This window comes from Cryptomeria japonica, chromosome 4, assembly GCF_030272615.1.
Source record: "Cryptomeria japonica chromosome 4, Sugi_1.0, whole genome shotgun sequence".
In the NCBI taxonomy this organism is placed as follows: domain Eukaryota; kingdom Viridiplantae; phylum Streptophyta; class Pinopsida; order Cupressales; family Cupressaceae; genus Cryptomeria; species Cryptomeria japonica.
Window position 1 is genome coordinate 500,871,716 of NC_081408.1, and position 16,766 is coordinate 500,888,481.

The window sequence follows — 16,766 nt, forward strand, 5'->3', positions numbered from 1 at the left end:
TCATACTTGTATAAAATGGAATGGAGATATGAAATAATACCGATTTCAATAAAGTGGTACAACACATTAAACAATGTGCAAGGGTTCACCAATGATTATCTTCTTTCTCAAATTACAATACATTTTTAAATAGTGGTTCGCTTCAGTTCTGGTTGTTTCATGGCTTACTTGCAAATGCATTTTCAAAAGAGGTTTGACTTCAATTTTGATTGTTTCATGGGTTACTTGCAAATGCAATGGCTAGCAAAAATGGGTTTGTATAATCCTTCTCAAGTGATGCAAGCAATGGAAAAAGAGAGTTGAGATACAAACTATTGGTTATGACATGAAATTTTTTCTCAATATAAACACAAAAACAATAATTGAGTGTGTGGGAGAGAATTTGGAGGTATGTTTGATGATCATCTTTAATTCAGTCATCTCTCTAGCTTGAAAGGGAATGGAAGGTCCTCTAAGCTCACCAAGGCAATGGCCCACTTGTTGTATTTTGATTTATTTTGTTTTGTACATTATTTAGACATTGTTAATAATTTATGATGGATAAGGTTTGTTACACTTAACTAGGGTTATTATTTTCAATATTTTATTATTCATTGTGTAGAAAGCCCAACTAAGTTATCATAAGTTTCAATATTTGTGAAACATGTTGTAAAGTTGGATTGACTATTGATTATCTTGAAGTTTGTAATGATGATCGCTACCATTTTTATTTGAGTGGTTGTTTAATTGAACTTTACTAAAAACATGACTAAATCTTCAATTTGTAATATTTTCCTTTCTCATTGGCCAATGACAATTATATGTGCTCTCTTTTGTATTTTGTACATATTCATTACTCACAAAAAATATGCATCCTAAATTTGAACAATCACTCTAAACTAGCAAGCTTAAGTTATAAATTCAAATATTGGGATAGATATCAATTAGTAAATTAGACCAACCTTTGTTCTCCTAAATTTTTAAATATTTTTAAAATATATAAAATTTGGATTCATTCTTGACTGTTTTGAAACCTTAATATTATTCTAGACTTACAATCTTGTGTCATTATCATAAAGGCAAAAATATTACTCACTCTTGATTTAAAAAATAAATCTATTTTTGGTTTACATAGCTTGTTATTTGAGGGATGTATCCAAGGAGGGGAATTCCATCTGGAGTGGTCACTAAAGCAACAATGAAGGGATATGGATGCTCTTGGAATGGTTTGTGTGAGCTTTATTAGTGAGAGTTGTTGTGAGTTCCAACTAAATATTTGTTGAACCAGACCTTGTTAACTCAATATGGGATGTCCCAAATTGCAACGACCTCCAAAAGTCTCACTTCTACAAAAAAATAATTTCTCTTTGTTTAATATTATAGAAAAGAATTTGAAAAATAGTTACATTGTAGTTGCATCTAACAATTATCTTTATAAACCATGTGGAAAATAATACAATCTTTATCTTTTAAAAAATGAACATTATATCTAACAATTTACCAAATCTTTGTAATTTTTTCCACCATTTAACTAAAACTCTCAAAGATTTTTTTTTAAATAGCTTGGACGAAAAGGGGGTGGAAGAGAAGGGGGACAATACATTATCAATCATCATTTTCTAGAGAAAATGTCGAACACATATTTTAAGGATTCATTACAATTTAATGCAAGACATTTGGGAGATGGGTGCTCAAGATGTTTAAGCTTTTTCCCCTCGAGAAAATTGGGCTTCTTTTGATTCTATCGGAACATGCTATTAGAATTCGTGAAATGTGAATCCCACAAGCCCAAATAATCATCTGCAAGAATACATGTCACACATAAAGAGATAATTGAACCCTAAAGAATAACTGAAGACAATTAACAATAATTGAATGTATTGCTTTGAAATTACTTTGATTACAATGAAGGATGTGACATCCTTATGAAAAAATATAACTCTAAAGATAGAAACCCTAAATGGAGAAGTCTACAAGATAGACTAAGAGTTAAAATAGAATGCATGAATCAGTCATCTATGCACAAAAAACATAATAGACTAATTAATGCATGAAACTCTCAAAATTCTAAACATAGTTTGCATTATGCATGGAGATATATATTAATTAATTATTCTTAACTAATTAACTAACTAACTAATAAATGTCAATAATTAATTGTTAACTAATGCATCGATTATTTAGTGAAGTAATATAATTAAGTGAATAATTAATATATGAATTATTTATTCCAATACCCCCCATGAATGCACAAGTGGGAGAGGGGTAAAGATATAAGAAAAAGCATGCAAAGATGAATGCATGATAGGTCCCGGCCTAAACCCTGTTGAGGTACCCATGAACAAACATGCAAGTTTCTCGGAAATAGAGCATATTCATTTTAGTGGTTGACATGGTCTCATATATATTATATTTGTATTAAAAATTATACAATTATTTAAGGATGTGGAAACTTTAAATATTTTACTTTTAACATTGTTCTTTATATATTAGATATGTGAATAAGATAAATTTATTTAAATTATTTGCTTGGGTCAAAAATAGATTAAGGTGGTGCACATGGACCCCCTATTTTTTAACAATTACCTATTTGTTATGTTTACATTGACTTGTTTTTACCATTCATATCTACATATTTAATCATATGCAAAGACATTTTGACTAGCATGACTCCACAGTATACTCTTGAGTGACTAAATGACTAGGTGCACCTTCATACTTGTATAAAATGAAATGGAGATATGAAATAATACGGACTTCAATGATGTGCTACAATACATTAAACAATGTGCAAGGGCACAACAATGATTATCTTCTTTCTCAAATTACTATACATTTTTAAATAGTGGTTCGCTTCAGTTCTAGTTGTTTCGTGGCTTACTTTCAAATGCATTTTCAAAAAGGTTCACTTCAATTTTGATTGTTTCATGGGTTACTTGCAAATGCAATGGCTAGCAAAACAAAAACGGGTTTGTATAATCCTTCTCAAGTGATGGAAGCAATGGCAAAAGAGAGTTCAGATACAAACTATTGGTTAGGGCATGAACTCTTTTCTCAATATAAACACAAAAACAGTAATTGAGTATGTGGGAGAGAATTTGGAGGTATGTTTGATGATCATCTTTAATTCAATCATCTCTCTAGCTTGAGAGGGAAGGTAAGGTCCTCTAAGCTCACCAAGGCAATGGCCCACTTCTTGTATTTTGATTTATTTTGTTTTGTACATTATTTAGACACTGTTAATACTTATTGTTGATTGTTTATGATGAAAAAGGTTTGTTACACTTAACTAGGGTTATTATTTTCAATATTTTATTATTTATTGCGTAGAAAGCCCAACTAAGTTATCATAAGTTTCAATATTTGTGAAACATGTTGTAAAGTTGGATTGACTATTGATTATCTTGAAGCTCGTAATGATGATCACTACATTTTTTATTTGAGTGGTTGTTTAATTTAACTTTACTAAAAATATGATAAAATCTTCAATTTTAATATTTTCCTTATTCATTGGCCAATGGCAATTATATGTGCTCTCTTTTGTGTTTTGTACATATTCATTACTCACAAAAAATATGCATCTTTAATTTGAACAATCACTCTAAACTAGCAAGCTTAAGCTACAAATTCAAATATTGGGATAGATGTCAATTAGTAAATTAGACCAACCTTTGTTCTCCAACATTTCTCCAACATTTCCCCCCCACCAACTATCTCCTCCCACCCACCCCCGTTGTTGTGCTCAGTTTTGTAAATGCCATCTAACCCGACTAGAAACTGTTGCCGCTGCGCTTAGAATAGTAGGGGTCAATTAATCTAACCCAGCTATAACTGTTGCCGCCAATAGAATTGTAGGGGCCGATGTTGTGTAAATGCCATCTAACCCGACTAGAAACTGTTTGTCGATGTTTGTCGCCGCTTTTTTGCACAATTATCCATCCCTAACAATGTTGTAATTAATCTACCCTTAGGATTAATTAACTTGCTAGAGTAAGGGAAAGCAAGCTGATTAATTAACTAGAAACTGCTCCCTGACAATCATCCGTTGTTGTGCCGCCCCATAGACTCGATCGGGGAACAATTTGCCGGTGTTCCCTCATGCCAAATCCTCCCACCCACCCTTTCTCACTATATCCAGGGGTGACGATTGCCCATAGAATAGTAGCGGCTTCACCCCGGGCAACTCCTAGAATTCCCCTCCCCACAATAACTAGTCCCTCCCACCCGTTCCTATTGTCCCACCCACCCGCCAGGGCCCTACTATTCTAAAGGGGAGGTAGATGTCATTGATTGGGTTGGGTGGGAGGGAATTCTAGGGTCCTATTTTGTTGAGTTGGGCCTGAAGATAAAGATCTAGCGGTCAATCAATTCCGTAAGCCGACATTGGATAGTTCAGATAGTTGGCTAATGCTAATTCCTTGGAAGCCCTACTTTCCTAATCCCGTCCGGGCCCTACTGTATCTGCTCGGATCCTAATTAGACCAACCTTTGTTCTCCTAAAGGATAATCAAATTTTAAGATATTTCTAAAATATATTAAATTTGGATTCATCCTTAGACTATTTTGAAACCTTAATATTATTCTAGACTTACGATCTTGTGTCATTATCATAAAGGCAAAAATATTAATAACTCTTGATTTAAAAAACAAATCTATTTTTGATTTATATTAAATTTGGATTCATCCTTGACTATTTTTGAAACCTTAATATTATTCTAGACTTACGATCTTGTGTCATTATCATAAAGGCAAAAATATTAATAACTCTTGATTTAAAAAACAAATCTATTTTTGGTTTATATAACTTGTTATTTGAGGGATGTATCCAAGGAAGGGAAATCCATCTAGAGTGGTCACTAAAGCAACAATGAAGGGATATGGCATGCTCTTGGACTGGCTTGTGTGAGCTTTATTAGTGAGAGTTGTTGTGAGGTCCAACTAAATATTTGTTGAACCACACCTTGTTAACTCAATATGGGATGTCCCAAAATGCAACGCCCTCCAAAAGTCTTCCACTTCTAAAAACAAATCATCTCTCTTTGTTTATATTATAAAAAAGAATTTGAAAAATAGTTACCTTGTAGTTGTGTCTAACAATCATCTTTATAAATCATGTAGAAAATAACACACTCTTTATCTTTTAAAAAATGATAACATTATATATTCTAACAATTTACCAAATCTTTCCAATATTTTCCACCATTTAAATAAAAATCTCAAAGACATTTTTTTAAAGTAGCTTATAGACGAAAAGGGGGTGGAAGAGAAGAGAGACAATACATTATCAATCATCATTTTCTAGAGAAAACGTCGAACACAAATTTGAAGGATTCATTATAATTTAACGCAAGACATTTGGGAGATGGGTGCTCAAGATGTTTAAGTCTTTTTCCCTCGAGAAAATTGGGCTTCTTTTGATTCTATAGGAACATGCAATACTTCCTCAAATATTACAAACCCATAAAATAAGGAAGAGTCAATGTTCCATATCAACTTGGGAGAAATTACGGAATAGTTATTATTCATACTGAGTTTGTCATACATGATCAACCTGGGATAAATTTATCAGTGGAACAAACATGGTCAGTAGTTATGAAAATGAGGAGTATCATGTTATCATTTTTTAACTGTCACCATCATTAAGGGAGTAGCTTATGCAATAAAGCAAATAAAAATTTAAATCTAAATTTTGGATTTGGAAAAGAATTAAGTTGTTAAAATCTTGAATCCATTTTAGAGCAATGTAAGGTACATAACTAATGGATTTGAAAACGAGATCATATGAAAACCTCACCTCATCAATTGATAATTCTTCATATGCAACTAACTATTTCGTAAAATTATCATAGTTTAATATTGTGCACATTGGATAGAATTGAATGGGTTAATTATTACTAAATTGAACAGAATATAAATTTGATTGAAATTACTATTATTAATAAATGTGATTGTATATATCAAAGATCTTTATATAAATAACTCACCATAGAACATAATATGTGACGATTCATAAAGATCATGTTTTGCTGAATAAGACCTCTAATTGGAGTGGCTTTATAGCTCCAAGCAAAAGATTTAAAAATAGCAAGCAAGCAATTGTGCAATTGACCTAAGATGATGTCACAAACAATGCAGAATATTTTCTTCTTTAAGCTCTTTGACCTAACTGTTCTTTTCTCAGGCGTTGAATACAACCACAAATATACAAATCAACACACAAGTACACAAAACAACAGAAAGATGTGCTAGATCAACTCAACAGCTAATACGACAGAATCAGTGGGATTAAATTTCAATTTTAATTTTAAAAGTTTAGAAATTAACCCCAAAACTGCAGAAGTGACTTGAGTCAAGTCTGCATCTAGGGGTCTAATCCAAGATGAAATATAAGGGATCTTAGGATACTCTAGGTATAAGAGATAATGAGATCGAGATACAATATGTCATGAGTCAAATTTACACAAGAATATACCACTCATACACTTATTATTGCTCCAATCAAAACAAGCCCAAAACATAAGAAAAAAGGGCATGAATATACAATTTTCACCATTACGATGCTAAAGCAGCAAAATAACTTTTACATATGAAAGATGATAGATGAAATATTTGTTGTAAACGGTATGTCAAGAAATATGAACATACCTTATAAGGAACGACTCCTCATTAATGCATGTTTACGTGGAACAACACATTCCATTATTAGACAACAAAGAAACTATCTACAAAATGGCAATTTAAAGTGCCTGCATGCACCTAAAAGATAGGTTGATGCCAGAAGGATTATGCAGCTTTTCTGCTATAAATCACTAGATCTGGAAATAAAATACAAATCGATCGAACTTGTAAACCTGCTCTTAGCACTTAGAGCTGAGACCTATATGTGCCCATCTAATGGCAAAGAAAATCATTTTCTGTATCTAGTTTTCAACTTTGCTAGTCTTCGTTGTAGAAGAACTCTTTGATTTTTCTTTCCCAAATTGTCAACCAAGACAATGAGCAATTCTAGTGTAGACATTACTTCTGGACTGTCATAGCCAAATTCCTTTTCTTGGATCTGTAAGACCCTCCACATAAGAGATTCAGCTCTATCATCCTTTCCCAGTGCATGCTGTATCAATGCTAAGCAATCACAAGCCTCCCCTGTTGAGAAAACAGTTTTCCAAAACACAAGCTCAGAGTCACGTATATGAAAGGAACTTTCTAACATTGACTACAAACCTCATGAAATATTCGATATAAGGAACATGGATATGAAATGCTCTAGATTGTGCGTATATCAGTTTCCTGAATTCTGGGTGAAACACTCACCAACAATAGGACCATCTTTATCAAAAAATGCTTCCCGTATCCTCAAAGCATCTAAAGCTAAATCCTCCGCTTCTTTATTTCTCCCCTGATGATACAAAATTGTTGCAAGAGACAACATGGGAACTGATGTCTCTGGTGCATCATGAACTAACCTGGCTGAAAGTATCCTTACGCACCTCCTAAGCAGCAATTCACTTTTTTCAAATTTTCCGGAGTGAGCATAAGATGTTGCTAGGTTCTGAATGTGCATTGCCAAACTAGGATGATCATTGCCAAGAGCTTCCTCCTTTCTTAATAAGTTCTGCTCCCAAAGTTGCTGGGATTCCTCTTCTCTGTAACACAGTTGAAAATAATAATTAGCACATATTGAAAAGGAATGACAATAACGACTCTTCTCATGTACTCTGAGATATTTGATATCTTGCAACTATGTACATAAGTCTATAAATATTTCCCAAAGCTTAGCATTCACCTCCTTCGGCATTAGCTTCAAAGTTTATCAATTACATGAAATGACACACACAACATGATAAATCTGAATTGAGTAAGAATAATTTTTGGAAGTAGCACCAACAGATATTTGATAAACTGTACACAATTCTTCTCCCAGGTGATGACAAATAGTAAAATGCAACATAGTAATGATGCTTCTAAACAACTAGAAATACACTTTCCATGTGATGACCTAAGATCAAATTAAGGAAATTCAAAACAAGATGAGTAATCTTCCATGTTTACATGTTCCTACTACTAACAAATTTGTTTTGTATACAGATGTTTCAGATATTGCATGGGAAGAATTTCTCATCTTTATCAAAGATGAGAAAGAATTTGTTTCTGAATATACAAGTGGGATTTTCCCTGATGATGTAAGAAGATGGATTTCTTCAGACAAAAAAGGCTATGGGGTTCTAAAATGTTTGAAAAAGTTCTGTTTAAAACTAATGCATCTCAAGCATTTTATCATCCAAAGATTTCTCGTCCCTAAAGAAAATAAAATGGTGTAGAAACTCTTGTAAATTCTTAGGCAAGTTGATCATGCTTATTTCAAAAGCTTGTTACTCTAAAGCATGTAGGTCGCTCCTATGGTGCATTGGAGATAGTGGCTTTTAGTGCATAGTCTTTTGGCATTGTGTTGTTGGTCCTCTTGGCTCTTCATATTATGGCTTGAAGGAGGTTGGTACCTATGCAAGATCCTAAGAGGCAAGGAGTGGTGATAGATAACCATCTTCTTGCTACTTTATCATGCTCTAATTCACTAGCTTTAAGTATTAATCAAAATAGTGTTGGGCACTAGAACTTTGGGGATGAGAGGAAAACCTAGGTCATGATATATGATCCACGAAGATTTTATCACAAGGCTATTGGAGGATGTCCCAAATATAGAATTAAGGATTTGACTCTAAAGGATGTTTCTCCCAAATGATTCAAACTAGTGTTGGGCCCTAGAAGTTTGGGGATGGGAGGAAAACCTAGGTCATGATATAGGATCCACAAAGATTTTATCTCAAAGCTATTGGAGGATGTCCCAAATGTAGAACTAAGGGTTTGACACTAAAGGATGTTTCTGTTGGGTATTGTTGTTGTTAGGATATGTTGTTGTCATTGATGTCAGCATATTCATGTGTTTTGGTGTTCCGTGATTGCAGAGAGTTGATCTGGTTGGTTTATCTGTTTGATATGCTGAATCAACTAGAGCTATTTGATTCAATGTTGGTTTCATGATGCTAAGTGGTGACTTGATCGAGTTATGGATTCCGGTATGAGGATTGGTTTTTCAATGTTTTGTGCTGCAATGTTCCGGTGTTTGATCCGTAGTGCTCCGGAATGATTATATCTTGAGTTGCGGATTTGGGAGAGTGTTTGGAATTGTTCATGTGTATCTTCAATTCAGATTGTTCATGATTTGGTGCTCCGCAAGTTATCTTTCTAGTCCCAATTGTTGTTGTTTGAGTGTTCTTGAGCATCAATGTGTTGATCGATGAAGATTTGAATAAATGGTGTTGGTGCAGCTATTGCGGATGGTTCTAATGTGCTTGTTGGTGTTTCCTAATCGTGTCCTATTTGTTTTGCTAGTCCGCATTGATCATTGTGCATATTATTGTGGATCTTATGGGTCCGGTGATGTTTTTCGTGTTATGCGACATTTTCAATGGTGTAGCGTGTTGCGGATGATGTTGGCGGGATTGTTGGTGGTGTTGTGTGTTCGAGGATTTGATTTAGGTCCATGCTATGTCGTCATGGCATTGTATTGGTCCGTTGGTTGATTTATGTATCGTGTGATGTAATTTTGTAATTAGGTTTTGAGGGTTGAGTCGACCTTGTAGTCAAGGTTGATGATTTGTATAAATAAGTGTCATATTCATGTAATTTGGAGATCGGTGGGTGTTAGATGTTGTGTCTGCATTATCAGAGAGTGGTGTATGTGCAAACAAGCAAATTTATCTTTCGGTGATAAGTGTTGAGTAGAGAGTGTTGCAGAGCAGACAAATGTGCTTAATCAGAACTGTCATTGGGCATTTTGAGATGCTATTCTTTCAGTTCATGTAAACCGGATTGTTGTCTAAATGTTATTGTAAGGTAGTAAACCTTCCCTGAGGATTGTAGCCTTCCGGGTCATTATATTTTGAGCAGTGAGCTCTAGGCAGTGTGCCTAAATGCATGTGCATTTTCCATTGTAATATTTACACATACTACTGCAGAGTATCATCTTATTGTGGGCAGGTTCCCACCATGGTTTTTCCCTTAACCGAGTTTTCCACGTCAAAATCTTGGTGTTGTGTGTATTGTTGTTATTGTGTTTATCTTTGTTCTTGCTGCAGTCGACCAGTTCTGAAAATGTGCTTAATTTGTTTAATCCGGTGAAAATTGATTCACACCCTTTCTCAGTTTTCCTTTATTGTTGTTGCCAACAATTAGTATCAGAGCTAGATCCTCCAGAAGAAGTTTGACCGCTTGAGCAGATCCAGGATGGCAACCTATGTTTTCAAGAAAGAGAGTCTGAGATTTGATGCAAGCAATTACACTGTATGGAAGGACCGGATGGAGTGTCATTTGAAGTGTCTTGGAGATGATTATTGGAAGATTTCAAAGAATACCTACAATGTTCCTCAGAATGGTCCAGTTATTGCAAATGAGATCAAGGATGTTGAACATAACATAAGAACTAAAGAAGTGTTGCTGAGTGCCCTGACCGATCCAAAGATGACTAATGTGATGGGATTGCAGGCTGCACATGAGATCTGGGAAAAATTAGAGACTTTGTATGAAGAAGATAAACATGTCAAAGTTGCTAAATTGCAGAGTTTGAAAGGAAAGTATGAAATGCTGAAGATGGGAGAAGATGTGAACATATCATCCTTTATGGCTAATGTGAATGAATTTGTCATGAACATCAGATGTGTTGGTGGAACTCTTGAAGAAGATGAGATTGTTGCTAAAGTACTGAGATCTTTGCCCCTTGCTTACAAATCTTAAGTTGTTGCTATTGATGAGATCCGAACTATGACCACTGTGACAAGAGACATGTTGATTGGTAGACTTGCTGCTTTTGAGTTGAGTGAATTTGGAGAATCATGTGGTAAATCTGAGACTGCATTTAAAGTCTTTGTGTCAGGGAAGCAGAAGTATGATCCAGGAGAAAGTTCACATAGGGTTTCCAGATATGAAAGAGAAATGAGAGAGATGGAAGAACAAGAAAGAGACTTGGACGAGCTTGAAGCACTTATTGCTCGAAGATTGCCTAAGGGAGCTGGTAAGTATGATGGAAAGTTACCTTTGAAATGTTTCTCTTGTAATAAGATAAGACATTTTGCTTCTAGGTGTCCTGAAAGAATGTCTAAGTATGATAACTTTGATAAGCATGATAACTTTGATAAGCATGATAGATATGAGAAGCATGACATATATGATAAGCCCTATAAGCCTAACCGGAGGTACAGATATCAGAAGAAATGTTATTATGTTGCTAATGAAGGCGTGACAGATGAAGAGTCTGAGAATGAGAATTCAGAAGATGAATTTGTATTTATTGTTATCAAGGAAGATAATCCGGTACTAGTGAATTCTACGAGTTGCATTGTTAAGGAGAAAGCTTTGGCTGCTAAGATTGAAGAAAAAGATGAATGGGTAATTGGCAGCGGTTGTTCACATCATATGACATGTGATAAAAGCAAATTTGTGAATATAGAGAAGTATGATGGTGGTATAGTGAGATTGCAGATGATAAAGCTTGCGTAATTCGTGGTAGAGGTGCTATTTCTCTTGATGGTAAGCATAATACTGATGATGTCTTATATGTTGAAAGTTTGAAGCATAGTCTTTTGAGTGTTGGGATAGATGGTTGATAAGGGATATGATTTGCAATTCAAGAATGGTAAAAGTGCAAGATTCTAAATGCCTCTGGTATAGAGATTGCATCAGGCACTAAGGCTAAAGGTAATATCTTTCATTTGAATGCTGGTGAGAAAAGTAATTCGATTGCTCAGATTGATGAAAGTTGGTTGTGGCATAGAAGGATGTGTCATGTTAATTTTGATTGCATGATTAGGATTAGTTCTACTCAAGCTGTTAGAGATTTGCCTAAGATTGTGAAACCTTCTAATCCGGTATGCAAAGAATGTCAATTGGGAAAGCAAACAAGAATTTCATTCAAGAGTAAGTTGTATACATCTAATGGATTATTAGATCTTGTGCATACTGATTTGTGTAGTCCTACAAGAGTGAGAAGCTTGCAGGGTGACAAGTATTTCATGTTGTTGATTGATGACTATTCTAGAATAATACGGGTTACCTTTCTAAGGGAGAAATCAAAAGCACTAGAGAAATTCAAGATATTCAAAGCTAAAGTGGAGACTGAGACAGAATTGAAGCTGAAATGTTTGAAATCTGACAGAGGAGGAGAATTCACATCCGGTGAGTTTGATTCATTTTGTGAAAAGCATGGAATTAGAAGACAGTTATCTGCTCCTAGCACCCCTCCGCAAAAATGGAGTTGTTGAAAGGAAGAACAAAACTATTTTGGATGCTGCTAGGACTATGTTGATTGAAGGGAATGTTCCGCAGACCTTTTGGAGAGAAGTTGTTAGCACTGTTGTATACACATTCAACCAGGTGCATATAAAAGGTGATTCTAGTAAGACTCCTTATGAGTTATGGTTTGGTCATGTTCCTACAGTTAGATATTTCAGAATTTTTTGGAAGCAAATGTTATATCAAAAGAGATGAGGATATAGGAAAGTTTGATGCAAGATGTGATGAAGGAATCTTCTTGGGTTATTCTACTAAGAGTTGTTAAATTTGTGCCCTAGTTCAGTAATCAGATTTGTAACTTTTAATTATTTGTTATCATTTAGTAAACCATAATCAAGTAAATCCAAGAATGAAACAAGAGAGAAAGAGACAAACACAAATACCCTGGGAAAACCTCCAAGGAGGAAAAACCCAGCACTAAAGACCCACAGGTCAGATTATGTATTCAATCTTACTTGCACAAATACAATACTTAGCTTGATTCTCCAGATCTGATCCCTTTTAGTATATCAGATCTGCCCTTCTAAATACACCAAGTCTGCACCAAAATGCCTTATATCCTCTTGGACAAGTTCGCACAATCTTCTTCTATATTTCGCACCTTTTGTTGCAGAGCTAGTTCGCTGATTGCATGAGAGATAAAGTGATTTTTGTGTTTGCAATTTTACCTTTATTTACATGAGTCTTTAACCCATATACCTCAAGTCGGCCTTAATCCTTTTTGGCGCCAATTTATTTTATTGAGGCGTGGTGCATTTAGTGTGGCGTGGAGGAATGGGGCCAGACTTGACTTGGGGCACATTACCCCTTTAAGATAGGACCCCGTCCTATATGGGTTCAGATGTTGCCTTAAGGCAATCCGAACCCATCTTACCTAGTTATAACCAACACTCCCTCTTAACTAGGGAAGAAGAGAATACATAATCTGAACCTTTAGAGTTCCATCTAGCACACAAGCATAGAATGGATCTAGCACACAAGCATAGAATTACATCTTCCACCTAGCACACGAGCATAGGATGGTTCTAGCACACAAGCTAAGAAAGCGTAATACACAAGTGGGTCTTTACATAATTACAACTTTCCATCTAGCACACAAGCATAGATTGGATACTTTTCATTCTTGCACACAAGCAAAGAACGATCAAAGCACTGCAGATAGAGTCACTAAGATTGGAGCTCCCTCTCAAACAGGGTTTCATTTTCCACAATACCAAGTCTGTCTCTGAAGTATTTGAACTTCACTCTGGATAAGGATTTGGTAAGGATATCTACAACCTGTTCATCTGTGCTGATGTACTTTAGTTGAATGGCACCCCTTTGCACCATATCCCGAATGAAGTGATAGTGTGTTTCCACATGTTTGGACCGGTCATGGAACACAGGATTTACTGACATCTTTATACAGCTTTGATTATCACAATGAATGGTGGTAGGACCACTAGCTTGACCAAATAATCCAACAAGGAGTTTGGGAAAGCCACACTGCTTCTCTGGATGCAACAGATGTTGCAATGTACTCAGCTTCTACAGTGCTTAATGCTACCGAAGATTGCTTTCTACATGCCCAAGAGATCACTGCATAGCCCAAATTGAAGCAAATACCCGAAGTACTTTTCCTGTCCTTGACACTTCCTACCCAATCTGAATCTGAATAGCCTTCCAAGAAGATTGAGGTATTGAGTGAATACTTCGGCCCATAACCAATAGTGCCACGCAGGTATCTTAGAATGTGCTTGGCAGCAACCAGGTGAACAAGTTTAGGCAAGCTCATGAACTGGCTGAGGGCATTCACAGCATAACAGATATCTGGCCTAGTATTGACTAGATACATCAAGGATCCAATCAACTGTCTGTACTCAGATGGATCTGCAAAATCAGAGTTAGCTGCAGAACCACTTAACTTCTTTAAGTTAGATTCCATAGGAGTATACATGGGTTTACAATCCATCATTCTAAATCTTTTCAGAATATCAATAGTATATTTTCCTTGACTTAGAAAAATTTCATTGGATTTTTGTCATACTTCTAACCCTAGGAAGTAATGCATTAGTCCTAAATCCTTCATTTCGAATTCTAAGGTTAATTCTTTCTTACATCTTATGATTAATTCATTTTCACCAGTGAGAAATAAATCATCCACATACAAAACCAGAATAAGCATATCACCATTATAAATCTTCAAGTAGATGTTAGCATCAACATTATTCTTACAAAATCCTAAGCTTAGTAAGTACTTATCAATTCTTTCATACCAAGCACGAGGAGCCTGTTTGAGCCCATATAAGGCTTTCTTCAACCTGCAAACATGAGAATCTCTTTTATGGATTACATAACCTTTTGGTTGCTCAATATAGACTTCCTCCTCAATGACACCATTAAGGAAGGCTGTCTTAACGTCCATTTGATGCAGCTCCCAACCTTTGGCTGCAGTAATAGCTATTATAGATCTAATAGAAGTATATCTAGCAATAGGAGCAAAAGTTTCTTCATAATCTATTCCTTCCTTCTGAGAAAAACCACGAGCTACAAACCTAACTTTATATTTTTCAATACTACCATTAGCATTATGCTTAATTTTAAATAACCATTTAGAAGAAACAACAGACTTACCTTTGGGTCTGGGTACAATGTCCCAAACATCATTCTTGATGATAGACCCATACTCTTCATCCATGGCTGATTTCCAAGCATGATGGGACATAGCTTCTTCGACATTGTGAGGTTCTGACTCAATGATATTACACATCACAGAGATGTAGTTGGCGTGATTTTGGAGTCTCTTGCTATCTCTAAAGGTTCCTCTCGGAGCAGCAAACCCTTCAGCATCTTGAATCGTGTTTCTAACCCAAAGTGGTCTCTTCTTGCAGACCACAATATCCCGAGGTATATCGGTAGAGTCCATGGGTTCTGCTGGGTCATCCTGAACTTCCTGATCCGGAAGGTCAGTGGACTCCTTCTGTATCTCAGGGTTAGCATCAACTTTTGAATCTTGATTTTCCATCACCATATCATTATTATCAGATAATGAACTTTTAGATCTTTTGAAAGCAATATCTTCTTCAAAAGTTACATCTCTACTTACTTCAACATACCTTTGACCTGAAATGTAGATCCTGAAGGCTTTGGAAGATTCACTGTATCCCACTAAGATGCATTTCTTTCCAGAGGGATCCAACTTGGTTCATTTTTCTTTAGGCACATGAACATACACTGGGCTCCCGAATATCCTTAGGTGGCTGATGTCAGGTTTGATTCCTATAAAGGCTTCTTCAGGAGTTACATCCTTTAGAGCACGATGAGGACATATTCTGAATGTAGAATGTTGTTTTGGATGCTTCCGCCCATAGAAAAGGTTGCAGGTCTCGATCATGAATCATGGCTCTTGCAGCTTCAACAATGGTCATGTTCTTTCTTTCAGCAACTCCATTTTGCTGAGGATTGTAGGGAACACAGAACTCCCTCTTAATTCCTGCCTTAACACAAAAATCATAGAAACTACCTGAGGTGTACTCACCTCCATTGTCAGATCTTAAACATTTAATTCGATTTCCTGTAGTGTTTTCAACTAAGGCTTTGAATTCTTTAAATCTGTTTAGGACTTCTTCACTCTTTAGATTTAAGAAAGTAAATCCATGTTTTCCTAGAGAAATCATCTGTGAAGATAACATAATAAAGGAAGCCGCTAGAAGATGCTATAGACATAGGACCACATAAATCTAAATGAATAAGTTCTAGCTTTTCTATAGCCCTACTATCACTTTTATTAAAAGGGTTCTTTACATTCTTACCCATTGCACAACCTTTACAAGCATCAGCATGAGATAAACTAAGTTTAGGCATACCTTTAACCATTTTATCGAGAGTGGGAAGAGCTTGAAAGTGTAGATGTCCAAGTCTTCTATGCCATAGCTCGCATGATTCAAGGGCCTCATGGATGAGAGCTTGAATTGGATTAGTTGCAAGCTTATATAAACTATCACATCTATTTCCAATAACACGAGCAGTTTTGAAATTAGATTTCTTAGACCAAGCAAGTACTTTCCCTTCAAAAAATGCTATTTGCAAACCCCTATCTTCTAAGGCAGAAATGGAAATAAGATTTCTTTTAATACCAGGTACAAAAAAGGATATCACAGAGTTTTAAGGAAATACCAGAATCTAGTTTTAAAGAGGTAGTACCAGAACCTTTTACCGAGTATCGAGCATCATCACCGATTACCACATGAAGGTTGGTATCTTTTTCAATCAAATCTAAAAGATGCTCACGAAAACCTGAGATGTGTCTGGAGGCACCACTGTCAATTATCCAAGTATCGCTGTCCGTAGGAACATTGCTTGATAGAGCAGAGATAAGAAGATAATCCTCACTTTGTTCAGCAACTTCATTTAAATTGACTTCCTTTTCCTTGGGATCATTCTGACAATCTCTGGCATAGTGACCA

At 35.5% G+C, this 16,766-nt stretch overlaps 1 protein-coding gene across 2 annotated transcripts in view; it reads right to left on the bottom strand.

Moving 5' to 3' along the window:
• Positions 1-6,496: 6,496 nt before the first annotated feature.
• Positions 6,497-16,766, bottom strand: part of LOC131060356 (uncharacterized) — a 112,717-nt gene continuing 102,447 nt past the window's right edge. For both annotated transcript variants that reach the window (XM_057993534.2, XM_059219913.1), the window contains 2 exons: positions 7,291-7,622; positions 6,497-7,122 (listed from right to left, as the gene is read on the bottom strand). In XM_057993534.2, coding sequence (XP_057849517.2) covers positions 6,887-7,122; positions 7,291-7,622 — 568 coding nt within the window. In that variant the 3' untranslated portion in view covers positions 6,497-6,886. The remainder of the gene's footprint in view (positions 7,123-7,290; positions 7,623-16,766) is intronic.